Consider the following 22,269-nt stretch of genomic DNA (forward strand, 5'->3'; position numbering starts at 1 on the left):
CGTGCGGGAAGCCGCACCCAGACCCGCCCCTCCCACAAAGGACGTTGCAATAATGAAAGCGCTAGGTGCTAGTGTCTCAAAAATCAGTAAAACTTTATTCGCTTCCATTCTTTCGCCATTAACAGAAAACTGGAGAAAGCAAAATTGTTTTGTTTACAAAGATAAATGGCCTCTTTACCCAGAGATCAAAACCTCAAACGACAACGGGGAAGATAAAAGCGCCCTCCCCCACATCCCCTGAGCTGACCCTTGTCATCTTGCGGACAAAGCCTTCATTCCACTGGCCAGGGACCCTGTCCTGAATGTGGCCAATTCAAGATGAGGGCTAAGAAATCAGACCAATCCATTCCCGTGATATAAAGTCGAACAGAAGCTACACCAAGGGTCAAGTGCCTGTATTTTTACAGGACACAGGAACCAGGCGGCTACTTATAAAAAAAACAAGATTCATTTCAGGCACAACTTTTTTATTTTTTTTGTTTTGTTTTTAAATCAGTAAAAGAAACCGGGTCCTAGAAGCTGCAGTGATCTAAGCAGCAGCAAGTTTGTGCATTCCGTCCTTTTTGTTTTTTGTTTAAATATGTTTAAATTATCACACTGCTGGCACACCTCATTTGCATGAAATTCTGCACCATACATACTAATTTAGTCAAGTTTACCCCCCCTCCCATCCCAGGAAAAAAAACTACTCTGGAAGATAATTTTCATTGAAATCTAACCAAACTTTGTTAAGTGGACTGTGACAAGATTATAAATGATATGAAAAATAACATTTTAACATTTGGCCATCAACTTAAGGAAATGGTATGCCTATACAAATTTTTGTAATTTTTAATATATTCTACCCTCATATGGTTCTTAGAATTAAAGCATAATGAACAGGAAAGAGAATGCAACTGAGTGATAAGGCAGAACATCTTGCCAAAAGTAATGAAGGTAGAGTATATACTAAATATCAAGTGCAGAATTTCATAGGGCCAACAAGTTAACAGTCTATATTTTTCACTTACACAGGCAAGTGGAGTTTGCAATTACCAGTTGCGTTAAATGCACCAAATAAAGCTCCTAAAATTGATACTATAAGGCGCCACCTTTAAGTTTTCCAGGCTGCAACTGTGCATAATTTTAAAATGGTTTTCTTAAATTTATTTATTTCTTTTTTTAAACATAACACGAGGAAGGTGTTAAAACTGGTGTAATAGCTCAATAGAATAAGTATTCCAGATTTTGGGAGGGATGAAGAGGGAGATATTCAGAACCCTTCACCAGAATCCCCCCAACTTGATCATAGTGGATTAATGATGTGCTTTGTGGATGTGGTTAGTCAATGACACCGGCCTGACGGATCTTTCTTTCTGCACCAAATCCCTGTGAAAAAAATAAAATTGCAGTTAATGATACGAGTGTGAGTGCATGACAATCCCAGTACATTCACAATTCCAAAAGCATTACTTTTAACCATCTAAACCACCACCAATTCTTTCCCAGAGGAAATCTATAGTAAACCCTCCTGATCTATTACCTAAACTAGGTCCAAAGCATCAGGAAAATCAAGAAATGTGCTTCTAAGAGCAAGCAACCATTATGTTGGGGGCTGAACCAATGTCTCGGGAGTCCTAACTAGTTATAAGCAATATTGGAGCTCCTACAACTCTCTGAGATATGCTGAAATAGGATCTCAAGTACTATGCTGGTCTGTCAGTTTCCCCCAACCCGTGTATGCCCACATACCATCGAGTTATCTGGTCCCCTTGGCTGACGAAGAACCATTAGGCGAGGAGCACTGGCATCATCCACGGAGATGTTCTTCAAGCGATTGACCAACCGATCAGGTCGTGGAGCTGCAACAGCCTTGGGACCCTCGCTGTAACAAAGTCAAGAGGTGAGCAGAAGCGACCCTTGGTGGGAAGAAAGCAAGTACTTGCACAGTGTGTTTTCCACCTAAGTGCCCAAATGACTCAGTTTTAATGAGAGGGGAACTCTTGCCTCATCTAGCCAGCTAGCTAGCAAGACAGGACAGACAAGTCTGTTTGTGTTTTATTCCCAACTCCGGGTGTATTAACGCACAGGAGCTGGGAGAAATCATCTGGGTGAGGGTCATCCCTAGACTGGTCTGTAACCACAAAGTCCAGTTCCATAGACACATAAAACAAGGTAGCAGATGTGAAGAACCTTAGAAAAGTTAAATATTAAGAAACATTTTTAGAGACTCCCGGCTTCTCTCCCGGTAACAATGTTATTTAAAAAATAAAAAAGCAAAGAACACATAGAACCAGAAGTGCTGAACTATAAAATTAGACTGTTAAGCAGCAAATGACCTAGAAATAGCTTAATGAAAGAAAAACAGCTAAGCAGAATCGTTTAAGAACCAGGACTACGTCTTTTTATATTTAAGATCTATTACACAGCAAGCGCCCCATTAATACTTTAAGAGACCAAAAGACTAGACAATGAAGACTGGAAGTAAAAAAGACACAGGAAGTATTAAGAAATAACCAGAAGTGACAGAAGTAGATTAAAAACAGAGATGGAAACTAAAGAAATGAGACAAAGCAGAGGTCACAGAAGTGGAGAGAGAGTCCAGGGAGATGACCTACTAATCGAACAACTCACCAGACTCGCCACACGTTACAAGCACTGCACTTGCCAGTGCGCTGATTAAGAATCACTGAGAATTCCACCTCATCTCCAGCCTGAAGCTCAATGCCATCCTGAACTTCTTTCACATGGAAAAAGAGCTTCTTGCTGTCTCCTACTTCATAGTTAATGAAGCCAAACTGAAATGGAAAAAGGGGACAGTAGCTATAAAAAAAAAAAAAAAGAAAAAAAGAAAAAGGAAACATACCACAAGGGGAAGAGCACGTCACTCTGAATGAAACACAATGTGTAGCCCTAACTAACGAGGGTTATAAAACACGGTATTAAAGCTGGCATTCCAGTTCAGCTACCTGTGCTAGAACACACTAGCAACATATGGGTCTGCAAAACTTGGCAGGGAAGAAATCTATCTCTGGAATCACTGTCACTGACTCTCTACCATAGCCTGAGTGAAGCAAAGAAAGAAAGGTTGCTTTGTGCCTTCATATATTATATAAGTTTTTTAATTATGCAAAATCATTAGGGAGCTGTTACATGAACACATGTATTGTTTTGATCACTTCTGGAATGTAGTTGGGTTATAGTATTATAAAAAAATAGCCGTATAAAATGTTTTATTTATAGTACTAATATTAAAAAAATGTCTTCTGAGGACTCACAGGGATTTCCTTGAGATCTCAGTACCTGGAATAGTTAAGCTTATTTTATGAACATTTCTACTCGTGGTTTCTTTCTTTGTGTGATATGCCAAAGAAGCTCCGAGCTAAAGTATACAATATTTTAGTCTTTTTAGAAAAAAATCTCACTCCAAGCTTATTTTCCCCATGATATAATAATGTTAGTTATTAATACTGCCTTTTTTTTGGGCTAATATCACCATTTTTTTCTTTTCATATAGTTTTCTTCATGTTTTTACAAGCTACCTCAAATCACTGAAAAAAGGGTAAAGTAGAAATAAAGATCAAATGAATATTGGTGGTTCTCCCTTGGCTGAAAAAATTTCCAAGTTTTGGTTACTGTTTGGTTACGACCACTTACCTGATCTTTCACACACTCCACTGTGGCCCTCCGCAGGGGTGTGATGTTGTAGGCCATAGTCTGTGCATTTTGGCCCAGGACACACAACTGGAACTTGACGCTCTCCCCTTTCTGCAGGCAATCCCCTTTGTTGGCCATTCCAACTATGCCAAATGGATAGACCTCACCTTTCATGTCCCCTGTTAAGGAGAAAAAGATACGACGTTTGCAAGTTAATACTTCGAAATAGCCCTTTGCCGATGATTCTAATTAATTTCTAAGTTGCTAAAAATGTATTACATTCCCTAAAAATATTTTTTACACCTGAGATGTTCTTTTTTAAAGCTTAAATGAAACCCTAAATGCTAACTACTACAATGAAAATAAACAAGAACCTGTAGCTCATTATTACCTTACTAGCTAATGAACAGTTTTAAATGACCTTTATGAAATTAAAAATAACCCTACCACTCAGTCTCATTACCTAAATATTTGAGCTTTTTAACCACTATGGGTTACTAATGTGATACACTGAATTATCTTGTTCCCAAGTTCACAATATGAGCCAACCAGTCGAAAATATTTCTGAGGGCCAGCCTGGTGGCTGAGGCGGTTAGAGCTCCATGCTCCTAACTCCGAAGGCTGCCGGTTCGATTCCCACATGGGCCAGTAGGCTCTCAACCACAAGGTTGCCAGTTCAATTCCGCTAGTCCCGCAAGGGATGCTGGGCTCCGCCCCCTGCAACTAAGATTGAACATGGCACCTTGAGCTGACCTGCCCTGAGCTCCTGGAAGGCTCAGTTGGTTGGAGCGCATCCTCTGAACCACAAGGTTGCCAGTTCGATTCCTTGACTCCTGCAAGGGATGGTGGGCAGCGCCCCCCGCAACTAAAATTGAACATGGCACCTTGAGCTGAGCTGCCGCTGAGCTCCCAGATGGCTCAGTTGGTTGGAATGCGTCCTCTCAAACACAAGGTTGCCGGTTCAACTCCCGCAAGGGATGGTGGGCTGTGCCCCCTGCAACTAGAAAACGGCAACTGGACCTAGAGCTGAGCTGTGCCCTCCACAACTAAGGTTGAAAGGACAACAACTTGACTTGGAAAAAAAGTCCTGGAAGTACACACTGTTCCCCAATAAAGTCCTGTTCCCCTTCCCCAATAAAATCTTTAAAAAAAAAATATTTCTGACCCATACCCAACTGGGCATTAAACAATAAGACAGGCATAGACAAAGACAATGTAAATAAATTTCTTTGCCATTCCACCTCCTTTCTTTGTTCTGATTATGGCTCCCTCAAACCAATAGGCATCTTTCTCGTAAATCAGGGCTCAGCACACCTTTTCTTAGAGCTAGATAGTAAATATTTTAAGCTTATAGGTCATCTTGTCTCCGTCCCAACTATTCAACTTTGCCTCTGTAGTGAGAAACCAACCAAAGACAGTATGTAAACGAGTAGTCGTGGCTGTTTTAAAAAGACTGCTTATAAAAACAAGCTACCATATTTGCTGAGTTCTGGCCTAGAGTAAAAAGTTGGCTAGAGGTCAGGGCAGGCTAGGGATAAAATGGGTTAAAGAGTTCAGCTGCTTATCAATTCACCTGGATGGTGAATCTACTGAACCAACATAGGTGGAGAAAAAATTAGGTGCAAGTGGAAGCTTCAGAACTGCAAATGCCTTTAAACATTCTTTTGATTATAGGGGTAAATGATTTTCTTTTCAAACACACAGGAACCACAAACTTTGGGGAGATGCCTCCACCAGATGTCATACAGAAGGATTAGACACAGTGGTCTGATGCAGTGGTATTAATAGCAACTACCATTTATTAAACACACTGATTCACATCTAATCTTTACAGAACCTTCTGAGGTTGGAGATACTGTCCTCATTTAAAGATGAAGAAACCGAGCTAGGAAAGATTTAAGCAATTTATCCAAAGTTATAGAGCTAGGAAGTGGAAGAGCTGGTATTCAGATCTACCATGTTTTCCCGAAAATAAGACCCAACCAGACAATGAGCGCTAATGCATCTTTTGGAGCAAAAGTTAATATAAGACCCGGTCTTTTAAGATGCATTCGGTCTTAAGAGCAGCTAGGTCTTATTTTCAGGGAAACACGGTAGGTCTACCCAACTCTAAAGCCCATGGTTTTATATCGAGTTACAGCTGTATTCCTAAACAAATAAAGAGTTCGCGCCAAGTGGGAAAATGCAAACTGTCTAGTTCCAGAAAACCCTAGGCTTAGAGATTTCAGAAAAGTTTCCTTTTCCACTAAAGCTGTGCTTTGGACTATATCCTGTAATAGCCAGTGTTGAGAATAAGTGGACTGGAGGTTTGGGAATGCAAAAGGAAGCAAAAGTGGCATGATAGAGGAGGGAGAAGGGGGAATCTGATGTTATCTCATGAGTTCAAGTTCATTGCCCACATCCTCTAGCTCTTTTAGGGGTATGGTGTCATCATGGCATTAGTTTAAAAGACTGATCTGCTATAAAATCAATTCATATTTGGAGGTGCGTACACAGTTGGGTATTGGTGCAATGTAAAACAGAAATTCCTAAGAACCTCATGAGGTAAAGAACAGGTTATAAAGGTTCATTTCTTTCAAATAACCTGCTCTTCCCCACTTTGTGTTCTTTCACTCCTAGATGACATAAGATTTATTGTGTTTGTGAGCCAAGCTATCATCTTGGCTGGAATTTCAAACACTCTCACCAACCCCAGTATTATGGTAATTTTGCTATTCTAAATCATCCAATACTACCTATTATCATTTCTACTGCAAACTTATTTTACACACCAAGTTGGCCTTTTGGTGGTAATTGTTGGGGGTAAGAGGTGGCACCAAAACTCAGGGAGTTCTTGAAGATGGAAGAAAAAAGCAGAAAATGAAAAATATACGGAGCCTTGGCCTAGAGAAAAGTAATAGGATCCCCATGGAACCCTAGCCATTAGGGAATAGATATAGTAACTTGCATAGGAAGCAAATGTTTGTAGAATTAAATGGTTACAAGGAACATTTGTTAGTACTGATATAAATTACCAGTAAAGAGATGAAAACTATATAAATTGTACTAAACCAAGCCAACTGTGAATATACGATTATCACATGACATTAAATGTATATTTTTAGTTTAAGAGTTTGTTCTCAGTCTATTTCAATATAACTCAGAGTTAGTTGCACACATGTCATATGCTCACACAATGGTCATTTGTTCACATTTCCGAGGGACATAAAAATAAAAATTAAGCATGGGGGCAAGTCACTTTTCCTTAATTCAGTTTTTTAAGGAAGCTGAAAATAACTGCAATAAACACCATCATATTTTAAAATCTTCCCAAGTACTCATTTGAAGGAAAGCCCAATTTCAAACAATCTTACAGGAATGCTCTTACCTTCCTCCACGATCTCAATCATTCCTTGGTACTCAGTCTGTGTTGGATCAACACTCCTCAAAGGGCGAATGACTTTCCCCGAGTAGATGGTAGGATCTGCTTCCTCAGTAATGCCATTCACTACAAAACAAAAGTGTGTATACCTCTCACTCAACAATTTTATTTAAACTCTATCCCACAGGAACAAAAGCAAAATTCGTCAGAACAATTAACAGAAGATTGGTTGGTTGTCTGCTATTCTTGAAATATTTCTCAAGCACCATTAAAATACAGTTCATTTGTTTAAGGAATTAACAAGTGCTCATACTTAAAACATGTCTTGTTCTCTCACCTTTTCCAGGCGACCAAATTTCACCTTTTTAGTGAGGCTTTCCCTGGTCTCTAAAATGGCAACTCCAACACTTACATACTTTTCTGATTTATTTTATCTTAATAGTGTTATTACTATTTTTCTAAGCATACTACATATAACATTTCACTCATCTTGTTTGCCTGTATTTTCCACTTAAAAACTCAAGAAGGCAGGGGTTTGTCTAATTTCTTTACTGCTTTACCCCCAATACCCAAAATGTAGCAAGCACTTAAGATATTTACTGAATTAAAATGAACATTCTTGGCTGTCATTTCTCTAGGTCTCGCGAAGAGAAAGTGTTATTTGGGGAGTTTAGATGAAAGCCAAAAACGTAAGTTGCGGTTTTTTAATGTTGGAGATCCTAAATAGCAACAATTTTCTTAAGTTCCCATTATTTTTCACATTTGGACTCATTCGCCTCCAAAATGATGTTCTAGAGTAATGCCTCTCTCTCCAATCCCACGGAAATTTATTATCTTGGTTATTTTTTTAAGAGAACTGAATTGAAAAGAAACTTAAATAACCTAAAATACCTAAACCAGTGGTTCTCCAACTTCAGTGCACATCAGAATTACCTGAAGGATGTATTAGAACAAACTGCCACCCCCCTGAGTTTCAGCAGGTCTGGGGTGGGGTCAGAGAAGCTGTATTTCTAACACGTGGCCAGGTGACACTGCTGGATCTGGGGCTCACACCTGGAGAACCACTGATGCGAACAATTGGATTTTCGCCCCCCTCCCACTTTGTCCCTCCTCCCCCAGCACAGACTGAGCAAGAAGTCACAACTCATTACCCGAGTGCGTTTTGTTGACTTTTTCTGCGCTGACTTTGTTTCCTTTGCCTTTGGACAAGCTGTACTCGACCACGTCCCCCAGTTCCAGGCTATCGACGTCACCAGAGAACTCACTAGGGGGAAAGGAAATGACATTTGAATACGCAATGACCACAAACAGCAGCAGCAAGTAGCCTTCACTTCTTGTACAGTAACATTCATGGTGTGCTAACCTACGCTGCATACTGTTTAAAGCACATTTATATGTATTGACTCATTTAAACCCCCGGAACCCACTAATGAGGAACGCATTTCAAGATAATGAAACGAAGATACCAGAAGGCTAATTTCATTCAAAGTTACACAGGTAGTCAGTGACAGAGCCTGGATTCAAAGTCGAACTATCCGGTCCTAAGAGCTCATGCTCTTAACCACTACGCTATACTGTAACACCAAATCAAGTGTTCAACTCTCTGGCAGCAACAAATAAAATAGTATTTTTTCACCGAAGCAGAAAGGCTTCTACTGTTTAAAGCAGGTATAGGCCTTTATCTTTTGGCCACATGTTCTCTATGTAAAGGCCGATGCTAACTTTTTACCAGTATGAAATTTGGGATTAAATAATATATAATCACCCAGTACTAAATGTTTTGACTCCAAAACCAAAGAACGAATAGTAAGCTCTAAGTTCCTAAAAGGCACGCCTCACCTGTAATGGAAAAAGATTTCCTTATCATGATTGGCTGTTTCAATGAATCCAAAATTATCCTTCAGAGTTGCCACGTAACCCAGGAGCCTCTTGGAGTTAGAATTACGACCTAAAAGCCGCACACAAGTTGCAATCTGCTGTCCAGGCTTCTGTTTGTCACTAATACTAAATTCAACCTGTGAAAAACATGGGTGCTCATTAACACCAGGTCATTTCCACACCACGCTCCTTAACTCTGACCTATAACTCCCCTAGACCATCTTCCCATTCTAAATATCCTTTGTAAATACTCTGATGAAATAGATTTTCACCCCAACCATTGTAACACTTCTACATCTCATTGCTCTTTTCACAAAGGATCAAATTTTGTCCGCCTGTGTGTGTTCCTTACAGCTTCTTAATTTCTCTAGAGGGCTGTCAGAAAACTACACACTAAGTATGAGAAAAATGAACAGCAATGTAGAATCTTTGGTATGATTTTACTTTGATAATGTTTCAGTGACTGTTTTAACTTTCTTACCAATATTAATTTTATCGAAGCTAACTGATTTAGGCATATCTTACCTAATGCTTAAATATGCCTCATTAAGCTTTTAACAGAGAGCTTGCTAGACTCTCTTCTATATGAATAAGCTGCTTTTAAACAGGAAAATGTTCATATATTATACTTGTAAGCACAAAAAAATTTCGCAAAACTTGGTAAAATTTAAAGAAACCATCTTGCAGGACTGATGAGTAAGACAACCTTTAACCCTCCCTCCTCAAATAAGCATAATTATCTTGCCTTATCTCCTATTTGAGGAGAAGTAGATCCTTCCACATCCTTGGCTTGAAAAGCAATGGTCAATTTCACCCCACAATCATCATAAGCAATAACACCATCTTCAGCCTCCTAAAGAGATACAGTCAGAATACAATGAAAACAACAACAAAAAAACAATATAAAAGCAGCTATAGTTCTTACACACCTTTGAAGCCAATACATTGGCACAGCTGTAGAAATTTCCTATTCCAGAATTCTCTAACAAGAACAGATTTCTTTTACGAATAAAAGATGGTCTTGCCTTAAGCCAGAACTGACTCAGTCTGTTTTAATTGGATCTTTTAGTCTTAAGAACCTAATTCTTGCTGTTAAGGAGGGAAACCTTACTGAAATTTTACAACACGCCCATTCTATACTTCTCAAGGCGAATCAGAAATCTGGGCATGATTATCAACTAGGTGGAAATTCTGTAGGGCAGGAAGCTTTTGAGTCTCCCATAGTACTTGCAGTGTTGTACATGTAACGTTAATCAATATGTATTTACCAATGCATGAGAATTTTATTTGGCACAGGATCTAGCACAGTTCAGAGCATTTTGATAATTTAAGCAGGTAAGTTATGTATCAATATTTTCACAATAACACTTAAATCACTGTCAAATACCAGAAAGATGAGCTCTTCAAAAGTCTAAGAAATTTCAGTTATGTCCTATAGAATCAAACAGTAAACAATGACAGTGTACAGCAATACACAAATTATACTGTTCCTATGGTTTCAACCATTATTTCTATGGGGATTAATTAATGCCCACATCCCTAATCTAGCTCTGACTCCTTTCCTAAGCTCCAGAACTCATTACCAACTATTACATATTCAAAACCAGTTAATTTATGCTCGTCTACCATTCACACTCCTTCTATAACTGCTATATGATAGTTATTGAACATTTATAATATACCAGATATTACGTTAAACACTTTGTATTATCAAATTAATGTGATTATAAAATTTTCACATATTTATCATCCCTCATTTTACAAATTAGCAAAGTCTTAGGATGCTACATCTGACCAAGATTATACAGTCAGTACAAAGTGATGCTGAGGGCTGGACTTTCGTTAAATGAAAAGTGGTGATGTTAGTGAATTCAGTCCTGACTCCAATGGTATCGAATGTTGTCAGTCAGCCAACGGCACAATCTCAGCATTCATTTTTGCTCTTAACTTTCTACCCATTAACCTCATCCGATAATATGCTATACACTAAGTATATTAGCGGTAAGATAGTCGCTGCTCAAAAAAAACCCAGCCTAGTAGAACAGATAAGATTCATCAACAGATGAGTGTAATACACTGTAATAAGCAGAATGAGAGAGGGGCTTACTAGGACACAGTGCTGGCCTGAGAAAAAAATAACAATGAAAAAGTCAAGAAAAAGTCTCACACAAAGGCCGTCTTCATCAAGCCAGTTTTGCAGACATTTGGGATGCAGGGCATTCCAAGAGCTAAAATTAAAAACAAGCCCCTCTGAATTTTATTTTTATTATTAATAGCACCATCTGCCACTTGTGAAATTCCTACTGTGGATTAGGCCCTGTGAGGGCTTTTTAAACAAAACAGGACACAATCATATTTTAAGTTTAAAAACTGAACCTCAAAGGTGAAGTGACTTCCCAAGCTACAAAATAAGTGGTAAGCCACATGCTATCCCTGCCTGCTCTTTCTTGCTCCTAAGTAGTTATTTCTAAAGTTACATTACTTTCCAGTAGCTCTCTAATGTCCCTTCCCTGTCTACATCCATGATCTCTGGCTCTAGTTCAAGGACTATCTAAGCTATTAGATAATTTCCTACCAAGCCACTTCCATCTTTTGTCTTCCTCTACTCCCATCTAGGGCTCACACAATTGCCATTATCTTCCTGAGGTGCACACCTAACACCACTTTCCCACAGGAATCTTGTTCTGAGTACAGAACAAAGTCTAAATTCTTTAGCGGAGCCATCAACATCTTCTCGGTTTATCTATATACTAATTTTTTATCCTTGTATCTCCTAGTCATCCTTGCCAAAGAAAAAGGAAGTCCCTATCTTTGTCAAACTACTTAGTGCTTTCTAAAGAAAGCCTGCATTTTTCATCTGTACCTCTACTCTGTGAGGAATGTGCTTTCCTATTTATTTCTCCCTGTTAAATGATAATGCCTTAATGAAACCATCCCAGATCCTTCCAGTTTAGAATTTCACCAGAGCAAAACTGACCCTCTAGGGCAACATTTTATATGTTGTATGAATTACTTGTTTCTATATAATCCTCAATTTGTTATTTACTTGAAAGCAGAAGCCATCTTGGACATTTTTATATTTCCTATTCAGTGAATTTTTCAATGAATGGAGTTCAAATTTGTGAACTGAGTCTACCCAAATTTGAACATTTTAAACTATAATTTTAGATGAGCAGTTCCTAATGGGATTATTTCGGTACATTTGGTGAGATCTGGAGAAGCTGTTGGCTGTCACACCGGGAGAGAAGTTCTGGCCTCTGGTGGGTTAAGGCCACAGACAAGGCCACAGATGCTGCTGACACCCGCGATGCATCGAACAGCACCCCCGACCCTGGCAAAAGTTATCCAGCCCAAAATGTCCATAATGCTGAGATTAAAAAAGCCTTTAGATTAGCTCAGTTAATATTACAAGGAATTCTGAAAGAGCTAATACTCTATTACTGTGTGGACAGTGGTTGCCTTTAAGCAGAACAGGAATGAACAGATACAAAAATCACTTTAACAATGTAAAACTTACCTTTTCTTTGCCTTTATTTGGGCTAGTGGTTTTAGGATTGGAAAAAGTGGCTTCTTTTTCTACAGTGCCCAGAAAACGATGATCTGAATGGGAATGGAACGAAACCGTGCCCTTGGGAAGCTTTTTAATCCTAATAGCATGATTTCTTTGGGCAGAGAGCATATCCTACAAATAATAAACAACAGTAACTTAAACTGAAAAAGGAACACTCAAGAAAACCCCTCTTACTGTTCTCAGAAACTACTCACAGGAACCACAGTAAACTCGACTTCGTCTGCAATATGGAGCTGGTTCCCATCCAGAACCTCACTGTAGTGGAAGAACATGCGGGCATCACGGTCCACACACTTGATGAAACCAAACCCATCTCTCATGGCAGCAATTACCCCCTGAAATCCAAATCAGAGTCTCACTGGCTGCGAAGCTTATCAAGACAACACTCAAGTATGGAAACATCATCAAGTTACATTCCTTAGGAATTCCCTGCCTTAATGACCCAAATTTTGTATCCATGTTGGAATTTTTCCATTTAAATACAAACTCATTGCTTTCCGTAAAGAAAGTTAACCTCTAAGCAATTGTCTGAGACTCGCCAGAAGCTACTCTAGTTGGCCAACATGCACTAGAAAAAGTTGTATTTGAATGTAAACATATCATGCAATGGATTCCATTTAATTCTCAATTCTGCGAACTTTTTTGCAAGATGAGGAAATCAAGGCAGAGAGAGGTTAAACAATTTGTTGAAAGCACACTGCTAGTAAGTAGCGGAAACCAGGATTACAAATAAGGTTCACGTTTTATGACAACATCCAGAAATTTAAAAAATCTACAGACCAATACTTCAAATACTTCAAAAGTCAACTGAAGGCAACTCTCTAGTCTCTACCTCAAAAAATGTTGTGTTTAGGTATAGGAAGGACTTCAGATCTAGGTCTGAAGAATAATTTTTCAGATCTAGGTCTGAAAAATTCCCTTGCATTTTTTTTCCTTCTTACTAAATTATCAGCTCTGTTAGGGCATTTTATCCAGAGTAAATGGCACATGGCAGGTACTCAAATGTTTACTGAAACACAATTATGGATCTACCAATAACTTAGGCATAATGCATACTTACATACTATAGAAATGACCATTCTATAACCAAGATCAATTCTCTAAAGGCAAAGGTTAAAAAAGTCTCAAAAAACTTGTATTTTCATTTAGTGGATACCAACTCCACTGAACTATGACCCCAAACAGAACTAAATGTAAATTACTTCTGAGAAAGTTAATACGTGAAAACGGAACTTGTAAAACACATTTGGGAAATAATTTTGGTACATGTCCTCCTAAACATATATCCACTAAAAAGAACTGGCAAAATCCTGTTGTAAAAGCAAAAGAAACAAACTTACCTTTGTTTAATTAATCTAGTGTTTACTAAACATTTTACAAAATAGTTTGGGAAAATCTACTTTCTAAATGATAGAGTTTAATCTTCTTTGTCTTCATACTTAAGGGCCAGATAATCACTGACTCTCAAAAAAAAACCCTTAGAAATCAGCCTGTCCAAATTTTCATTCTAAAACTTTTTCACATCTATTTCAAGATTAAGTGACACAGCTAGATGTCAAACCTAGACTGACTCAAACTGTGTTCTTAATTACCTCAACAAGGTAACTGCTCAGTATCAACTTAAAAGAATTTTCAATGCAGTATTACAAACTTGAATATAACATTGACCCCCTCCCCCCCATACTGGATACTTATCTAATAATATCCAACACTTACCATTTCTCTGGCTTCATTAGTGAACTGAAATGTATTTGATAGAACTTCTATGTTGGTTGCTCGTTCTAATTTGTCACGTCGGTCCGTTGAAATATTAAACCTAACATGGTCGCCTTCCAACAGGGTCACCTTGGATTTTGTATCTTTGTCTCCAAAGGGAAGTTCTTTAGGAATCACAAAGTCAACTTTGATGCGTCCTGGCAATGGGTCATTCTGATGAGAAGGAAAAACTATTTTAGCTGGAGATTTCTCATCCTTCCTAGTTCTAAGTCAAACAAGAAGAACACACAGCAAACCCATGTTATTTATAATACACAATTCCCTTGGCGGGGGAGAGGGGAAAGTTGACAAAATAAGTCCACTTTGCAAGCTTTGTGTTCTGTGGTCATGGATACAAGCATAAAAACCACAACACTGCAGTTAAGATCCTGCACTGATACTGAGACATTTTATTCAAGAAAAAGAATTTCAGTTTTTTATGTTTCACATTTCCTCAGCACTGACACCACTGGTTCATCTCATTTCCCCCCAAAAAGAAACACACTGGGGTTGGGGTGGGTGGTGGTTCAAACGTACATCTGCATCTTATTTTTTTTTCTTCTTCAATTTAACCACGTTTCTTTTGTTTCTCATCACCCAGCAAAAAACACAAAACAAAACATTTATGGATAAATCGATCAATAGCTTTTCACTTAGTTTACTTATAGAAGTAATATCTAATTGTTCCACTATCATTAATCGAATGGAATCAAATTTCTGTCTGCCATCCCATATTATCCTATTACTGATGAGGAAAAGACGACTCTCCTGAAAAAGACTCTTTACCTGGTTTTTACTGGGTACTTTTGGGATAACTTTGGTTACAGTTCCTTCAAAATGTTCAATGCTGATATCTTCAAAAATGACTGTTCCTTGAGGCAATAGTCTGACATCTGTTGCAACTTCTTTACCCTAAATCAAAAGGGAATTGGGAGGAAGGGAGGAAATGTAATTTTAAGTGTTTCATAAAACGTAATTCACTACTGATCTTAAAAAAAGGCCAAAGATTGGGTTAGTTGACTATCTTACATTTCTATCCTTGATTGTGAATTCCACATCATCTCCAGGCTGTAAGGTTTCTAAGTCGCCCTTAAATTCACTATAGTGAAAGAATATCTCTTTTACAATATCACCTCTTTCAATAAAGCCAAACGCCTCCTGATGCCAAAAACCAAAAATAACAGAAACATTAGGTACTATTCAATGTGTACATATTTATGATTACAATTTACAATCAATAACTCTTTTCACAAAATTATACTGCAGTGGAAACAATATACATGGTAGTCTAATATTATCAACTAAATGGCCCATTTAAAAGAACATAATGAATTAGTAACCAAGGAATTTTAAGAGATTACTTTTAAGGTTAACATTGAAATATTTTTAAAGGAAAGACAAAGGAAAAACAAAAGGCTTGGATCTGAAGTATACGACTTAAAGTACTCAGAGAAAACACTCAAGTTTCCCAAATTTGACGATACTTACCTTCATGGCACAAACTACTCCCTGACAGCGGGCTTGTTTCTTTTTCAACAGCATAATGTTTCGAGCACTTACAGCACCAGTACTAGAAATAATCAGGTGGGGGTGGGGGGTGGGGAAATCAAAGAGGGATGAAAAGTACATTGGCTTGGTTAGATATGATGAGTCTAGAGAAACAATAAACTAGTTTTCTGAGGCCTCTATGTCATCACTAAGAGCAAATGTGAAGGTTTATGACACCTGATTCTCTTCATATGGCTTAAGCAAAGGACTTTTGCTAAACTCCCTAGCCTTCTAAATGGGGCACACATATGTAGATCATTTTTCTCTTGGACTGTTGAAAATAGCACTATGGGTACATAGTGTTGTATTCTGCTTTTCTATTAAAACAAAAGAAAGCCACAAGCTGGATGCAACCAAAGATGGGAAATGCTACAGTTTTAGGAAGGTGTTTCATTATACAAACATTTGAGCAGGTATATGTGCTGTGAACAGGTACTGGAGATAGGTGAGAGATGGTCCCAGTTTGCAATGAGTGAATTTAGTAGCTATCCCACCGTTTTTTTTCTGATTAAATAGCCATAAGAGAAAGTTGAGTAAATGCAGTGATCATAGGAGAAATTTGCTGTGCTTTAAAAAATAACATTCACCTTCATTTAAACCAGCTCTATACCACATGCTGCTATACTGTCACCATCTTTCAGCAGCAGCAATGTAAATTTGATTTTGTTTTAAAGATGGCACAGACTGTTAAGATACAATAGTATTAGTTGATGTAGTTTTAAGAGCTGCAGACCAAGCAATTACTTCCCTTAATTCTTCCTGAACAAACTAACCAACTGTGCTTTTTATTTCAAAAATTTAACAAGACTAACAAAAACACTGGAAAAAAAAATCCTACTTGCCTTTGCAACTTACTGCACTGACAAAGCTTTGAGCCAGACTGGGATTTAAATGTCTGCTATTTAAAAGCTGTGTGACTTTAGGCCAACTCACTTGAGAATACACCTCATTTCACAAATGAAAAACTTAATCAGGTGAGGCTCTTATGAGGATTAACAACTATACACAAAGTATTTAGTACAAGTGCTTGGCACATATAACAACTTAACAAAGGTTAAGTAAAGCCCCTTCACTGGCTCCTACCTCAAACCCAAGCCATAGACCCTAATTTCCTACTTGAGATTGAGGCATTCACATTAAACTTGTAAGATCCATACCTACAACTCAATCTGATTTCTTCTCATCTTACAGGAGGAGGCAAGGTTCAAGGCTATCGATTCTGCACATGCTCTTGGGACTTTTCCTCACGCTGCTGGAACGTGCATTCCTAACCCCTTCTCCAACTTCTTATTTTTAACTTCCTTCTGCACTTGCATCTCCCGTCTCTCCAAACCCAAAATAAGTATCATCACCCCTGGGCTTTCTTAACTACACTTCCCTTAACTGCTTATGCCGATGATAGCGACTGCTGTATCTTTTGCCCATTACTAGCTTGTCTCAGACCTACACGCCAACTGCATATTCACTATCTTCACCCGGAAATACCGACAGACACCTCAAATTCAAAATGCCAAAGTATAATTTTTCTCCCACCCTTAATACTTTCTGCTGTATCCCCTTATCCAGTTAACAGTATCATGATCTGCCTAGTACCCCAAGCATTCGGGATACCCCTTCCCTGAATTCCAATACACACTTCTATCTAATCAATGATAAAACTTGACCTTCTCAATATGACTTGACTTCTCCACCCGACACTCCTGGCCTGTCTGTATCAGGCCCTCATCTTCTACACTGACTCTCACACCACTGCCTCTAGTCTAGAGCATCCCCTCCTCTCTGAAGTCTACCATCTCCACCACTTGCAATGACTTACACTGATCATACTCCCACATTTAAAATCCTTCAGAGTCCTAGAATTATAGGAATAAAGTTCAAATTTCGTCATCCTATGATCCAGTCCATTCAATCAACTCAAACTTTTGGCCATTTTCCCCAAATGATACTTCCTCTACCGAGAATCTTTTCTTTCCTCATCTCCCTAGTGACTCTACACCCTTTCCTCAAAACTTATCTCAAGCACTGCGGCTTTTGCAAAACCTTCACTGAGATCTAGAACGATTCCCTGAAAGCTGGTTTTAACTATCTTTCTATTTCTGATACCCTGTACAGTGCCCGCCATAGAACAGACCTTCAAATGCTTAGCTGATGAATGAAGTTTAAAAGATAAAAATCTTCCAGATTTACAAGCCTGGATTTTAACTCACTTCAGGTTTCTTATTGTAAAAAAAAGAAAATAACATCACTTAGGTGAGAAAAAAGACTTACTGTTTATTGTTATCAATGACAAAGTTTATTTTATCTCCGGTTTCCAGCTGAACATTCCCTTCCACATCCTCAGGGGTGTAAGTCAGATAAAACACTTCCTGTGAATCAATAAGCTGTTATTACTATATTGGCAGGATGCAGGTTTACTGTATATTCTGATTTACTGTGTTAAGTATCTCTTAAGCTGGCATTTTAAGCCAAATTTTAAAAAATTAAGTGCTTTATGACAAGTACATTGTTTTATTCATATAAACACACACTTCCCCTCCATGATGCTGACTTCTGCGAGTCCACAGCTGAGCAGCAATCCAAGTTCAAAAAGCTTACACACGTGGAAGCATTTGCCCAGAGACTGTAGTTACATTTCAAAAAAACAATTTTTATATAAGGCATTCCAAACAAAAAAGCTGGAGTTAGTGCTTAAAAGGAACCAGAAAAAAGACCCCTTCCCGCAACCCCCCAAAAAGTGAGTAAAAGGAGCATTTTATACCTTAATGTTCTAACTAAGGTCACACTTGGGCAAGCTAAGACACTTGAAAGTCCTTTGGATTTTTTTTTTTTGATTATGCTGCACTTGAAGCCTCTTAGAAACCAAATTTAAAACTGATTTTACAGCTTACGTTTTCTATTTTGAATTTTAAAGTACGCTTATAGATCACATGGTGGATCAGGCAAAGGTTTAAGAAAAATACACAAGTTTACCCCATTACGTTCGTAGCATACACTCCCTGTTGGACTCTGACCCGGGGCAGCTGGAGATTTACTCTCTAAGTTGTGAGGAACAGCGCACACAACCTACCAGTCAAAAAAAAAAAAATTTCCATTGCTAATCATTTCAGGAGCAGCACTGTGCAATATAAACTGAATTTTTATATCCTCTAGACTATACACAGGGATGCATATTGATATCATCCACAAGAGGACGCCATGCTGCCAAGTTTCACACTTACAGTCCATAAATTGACTGTAAGCATAGACTTAGGGTTATATGTAAAAACCCAAGTTGAGTCTTGACCACATTTTTATTTCAGGTCAAGAACTGCCAGTGCTTCTGATTAATTTTAAAATAGTAATCTTTATATACTATAGCTCTCTTGCGTGCAAACTGAGGAGATGGGGACAATCTTCCTTTTCTAATGTGAAAGATATGCAAATGCAGGGCCCGAAGAAAACACAAAGCATCAAAATCACTAACTTGTCCATTCATTCGTTCTTCAGGGATTTCTGGTTTTATCTTCACCAGTTTAACAGCGATGGGTTTCCCAGTCCGCCGGTCAGACGATACTTCGAATTCAACATCATCTACAATAAAGAAAGTGCTGTGTTTGTTGTACTAATTTTGGCAAAATGGTATCTCATTTTCAAGCTAAACTTAATGTAGCATTTGAGTTGCCTCAGACCAGTGATTCCCAAACCGCGGTCTCTGGGCCAGCAGTAACAGCAGCAGCAGCAGCTGGAAGCTTAGCAGAAATGCAAATTCCTGGGCCCCATTCCAGACCTATTTAAAGACAAACTCTGGGCATCAGGTACAGCAATCTGTTTTAATAAGCCTTCTAGGTAATTCTGATACACACTAAAGTTTCAGAACCATTGCTTTAGAATAAGCCATACCTTAGTTTTCATGGCATCACACACACTGCAAATAAGACAATGTAACAATCACAACCTTTGGCAAGTTCTTTTGGTAACCCTTCTGTACCTCAGTTTCTTCATGTGTAAAATGAGAATTATCCAAAATAATGTTCTCGGAGGGCTTAGACGTATTTGGTATACCAAATACTCATGTTAACTATTGCTCTGACTTTTTTCCTCAAAGGTATTTTAAAAAACACACACTGAGACATTGTAACTTCAGTCCTTTAATAAGCCATACATTTTCACATGTAAAAGTGGTTACTATGGTGTTAGCCAAGATGAATTTCCATATAGTCCAAGCAGTGACATTGTTATTTTTTTCAGGTACTACCCAAAATAATACCTAGTAAAATAATCAAAACTAACATTATACAAGCTTACTATTTTCACTGGCCAAAAATCTAATATAGTATCGCTAAAGAGTCATTATTAGGAGGAATAAAAATTAAATCTTCCAATAATCTATTTCAAAAATATTCAAAAATATCTTTTTATTAGTCTTTCATCCCTCAAAAACACAATAGAAATCAGAATTCTAGTTTATATAGACGTACTTCAGTGATTGGTAGAATTAAAAGGCCAAACTGTAACACTCTCATGAGCAAGTTGATATGCAAGAGAAATTTGTGATTAGTTTTTTAAAAAGGAGAATCAACAGATTACCTCCTACTTTTAAGTCCTGCAGGTTGCCATTATACTGTGAACAGTGGAAGAAAAGTCTAGCTTGACGTTCTGAACACTGAATAAATCCATAAGAGGTTAGCAGTTTTTCAATAACCCCCGTTTCACGCAGTGCTGCTGAAGTACCATTGGGGTACCCATTGTGTCCATTGTTGTGGAGGAGGTTTGGATCAAAGCTCATCTGTTTTAAAAAGAAAAAGAACTCAATACATACAGATCGGTACATTATCTCCACAGCATACTAAGTCTGATTAACAAATCACTAACTTTGTAATATAAAAAGTAAAGAAAATAAAGGTAAAATAGGTAAAGGGAAAATTATGGGCTTTAATTGTTGAACTGTTGCTTTAGCTAATAAAATATTTCATATTAAATATATGAATTATTTTGGGGAATTGCTCCAATTTATGGTAGAATTTTCACTTATCAGACAAACAGATTTTTTGGAGTTTAGTATTAAAGCAACTACAGAAGTAAAGCTGCCTTTAAGATGTTAACTTTAAATTACTAAAACAACAATGGTAAACTAAATATTCAAGAGATGGCAACCCAAACTACCAGGACACTTCCTTGACATTTATGAACACCTATTTTGAAGTTTAAATAGAAATCTTAATATTATTTGGCAAGCCGTGCATCTTGAAGGCAATTATTTAAGTTAGTAGAGATTAATAAACTTTCTATGCAATACTTATATCAAACTGGAAAACTCAGAGTAATAATGCATGCTTAGGTCCTTTAATGGAAAATAACCCAAAATAGTGAGTCAGAAAACAAGAGTTTTCTAACATAAACTCTAAGACAACAAAAACTCTTCAATTCTAAAAATGTTCAATCATTTCACAGGGTACTTTTAAGAAGTCTTTTCACCTGTGTCAGACTGATGAGCTCTCTATACTGGTTTCTAAGATCAGATAAAGCAAAGTAAAACATTCTTTAGTGAAGAGGAGCTATTTAGAGGCAATGCAATGCAACCTGTTTAGATCATCAAATACTGTCTATCACATTGATTATTTCAGTTTATCTTCAGTAAAACCAGAAAAACAAATTATTTATTTAAGTGAATCATAAGCAACACATCAACATCTTTACAACAAATTTTAAGCCGTCATTGAAAATTTAGTTTATAAGCAAGTTCGTTTAAGTGCTATGTTGAACATTATTAATAAAAATATTTTTCATTAGAAAGAATAAAATCCTAGAAAGATAAAGCCAAGTATAAATACTTAAAACAGTGTGTGGGATGGCCAAAGTATGCAAATCAAAGCCATCACATCTGCAGGTGGTTATGTACTAGTTCTTTCATGCCAAATATTGTTCTGTTTGACATGTATTAACTCATGTAATTTTTACAAAAGCCCGTGAGAAAGTAATACTATCCCCATTTTAACAATGAGGAAACAGACAGAGAGGTTAAGTGACTTGCCTAAGTCAAAAGATAGAGGATTCAAACCAAGAAGGCCTACCTCTACAGTCTGGACTCTCAAAGTAGGGCTTTTAAAACTCAAGTTAACTGGCAATCTGGTTAAAATATAAAATCTGATTCAGTGGGGGTTGGGGTTTGAGATTCTCCACTTCTAACATGTTACTAAAGTGATGTTTTTGATTCTTGGACACACTTGAGCAGCAAGGCCCTACACTACTAAACTTATCTTTCAGGATTCAAGGTGAAGGAAATGCTTAGAGAAGTTAGAAAGTGAGTCTGCAGGGTATTTCAACCAAACTGAGTGGCCTTCCTCAGTCATGCTCTGAACACAAAGCAAAACAAGCAGGGATGACTGCTTCCCTGACTTACAGATCTCTGGTACATGGGGGTCCTCTTTTGTTTTTTTGTTCCAGATGAGGTAGAAGATAAAGGTAAAGAAAGTGACGGAGGGGCTGCAGGAGGGGAGTGAGGATCTGATGGCACAGTAAAAACATTCTCCATCTCAAACAG

The 22,269-nt window shown here is 37.8% G+C and overlaps 1 protein-coding gene across 10 annotated transcripts in view; it reads right to left on the reverse strand.

The window, feature by feature from the left end:
- Positions 1-69: 69 nt before the first annotated feature.
- CSDE1 (cold shock domain containing E1) overlaps positions 70-22,269 on the reverse strand; it is a 36,255-nt gene continuing 14,055 nt past the window's right edge. For 4 of the 10 annotated variants that reach the window (XM_019730343.2, XM_074319058.1, XM_019730344.2 and 1 more), the window contains 19 exons: positions 22,129-22,269; positions 20,316-20,514; positions 19,213-19,319; positions 18,720-18,812; positions 18,018-18,115; positions 15,690-15,771; positions 15,231-15,359; positions 14,988-15,113; positions 14,163-14,375; positions 12,641-12,781; positions 12,393-12,557; positions 9,621-9,728; positions 8,837-9,012; positions 8,149-8,261; positions 7,004-7,123; positions 3,637-3,815; positions 2,614-2,777; positions 1,732-1,864; positions 70-1,368 (listed from right to left, as the gene is read on the reverse strand). In XM_019730343.2, coding sequence (XP_019585902.1) covers positions 1,321-1,368; positions 1,732-1,864; positions 2,614-2,777; positions 3,637-3,815; positions 7,004-7,123; positions 8,149-8,261; positions 8,837-9,012; positions 9,621-9,728; positions 12,393-12,557; positions 12,641-12,781; positions 14,163-14,375; positions 14,988-15,113; positions 15,231-15,359; positions 15,690-15,771; positions 18,018-18,115; positions 18,720-18,812; positions 19,213-19,319; positions 20,316-20,514; positions 22,129-22,260 — 2,526 coding nt within the window. In that variant the 5' untranslated portion in view covers positions 22,261-22,269 and the 3' untranslated portion in view covers positions 70-1,320. The remainder of the gene's footprint in view (positions 1,369-1,731; positions 1,865-2,613; positions 2,778-3,636; positions 3,816-7,003; positions 7,124-8,148; positions 8,262-8,836; positions 9,013-9,620; positions 9,729-12,392; positions 12,558-12,640; positions 12,782-14,162; positions 14,376-14,987; positions 15,114-15,230; positions 15,360-15,689; positions 15,772-18,017; positions 18,116-18,719; positions 18,813-19,212; positions 19,320-20,315; positions 20,515-22,128) is intronic. The other 6 variants (XM_019730345.2, XM_074319060.1, XM_074319061.1 and 3 more) reach the window with 3 other exon arrangements.

This window comes from Rhinolophus sinicus, linkage group LG14 (assembly GCF_036562045.2).
Source record: "Rhinolophus sinicus isolate RSC01 linkage group LG14, ASM3656204v1, whole genome shotgun sequence".
In the NCBI taxonomy this organism is placed as follows: Eukaryota; Metazoa; Chordata; class Mammalia; order Chiroptera; family Rhinolophidae; genus Rhinolophus; species Rhinolophus sinicus.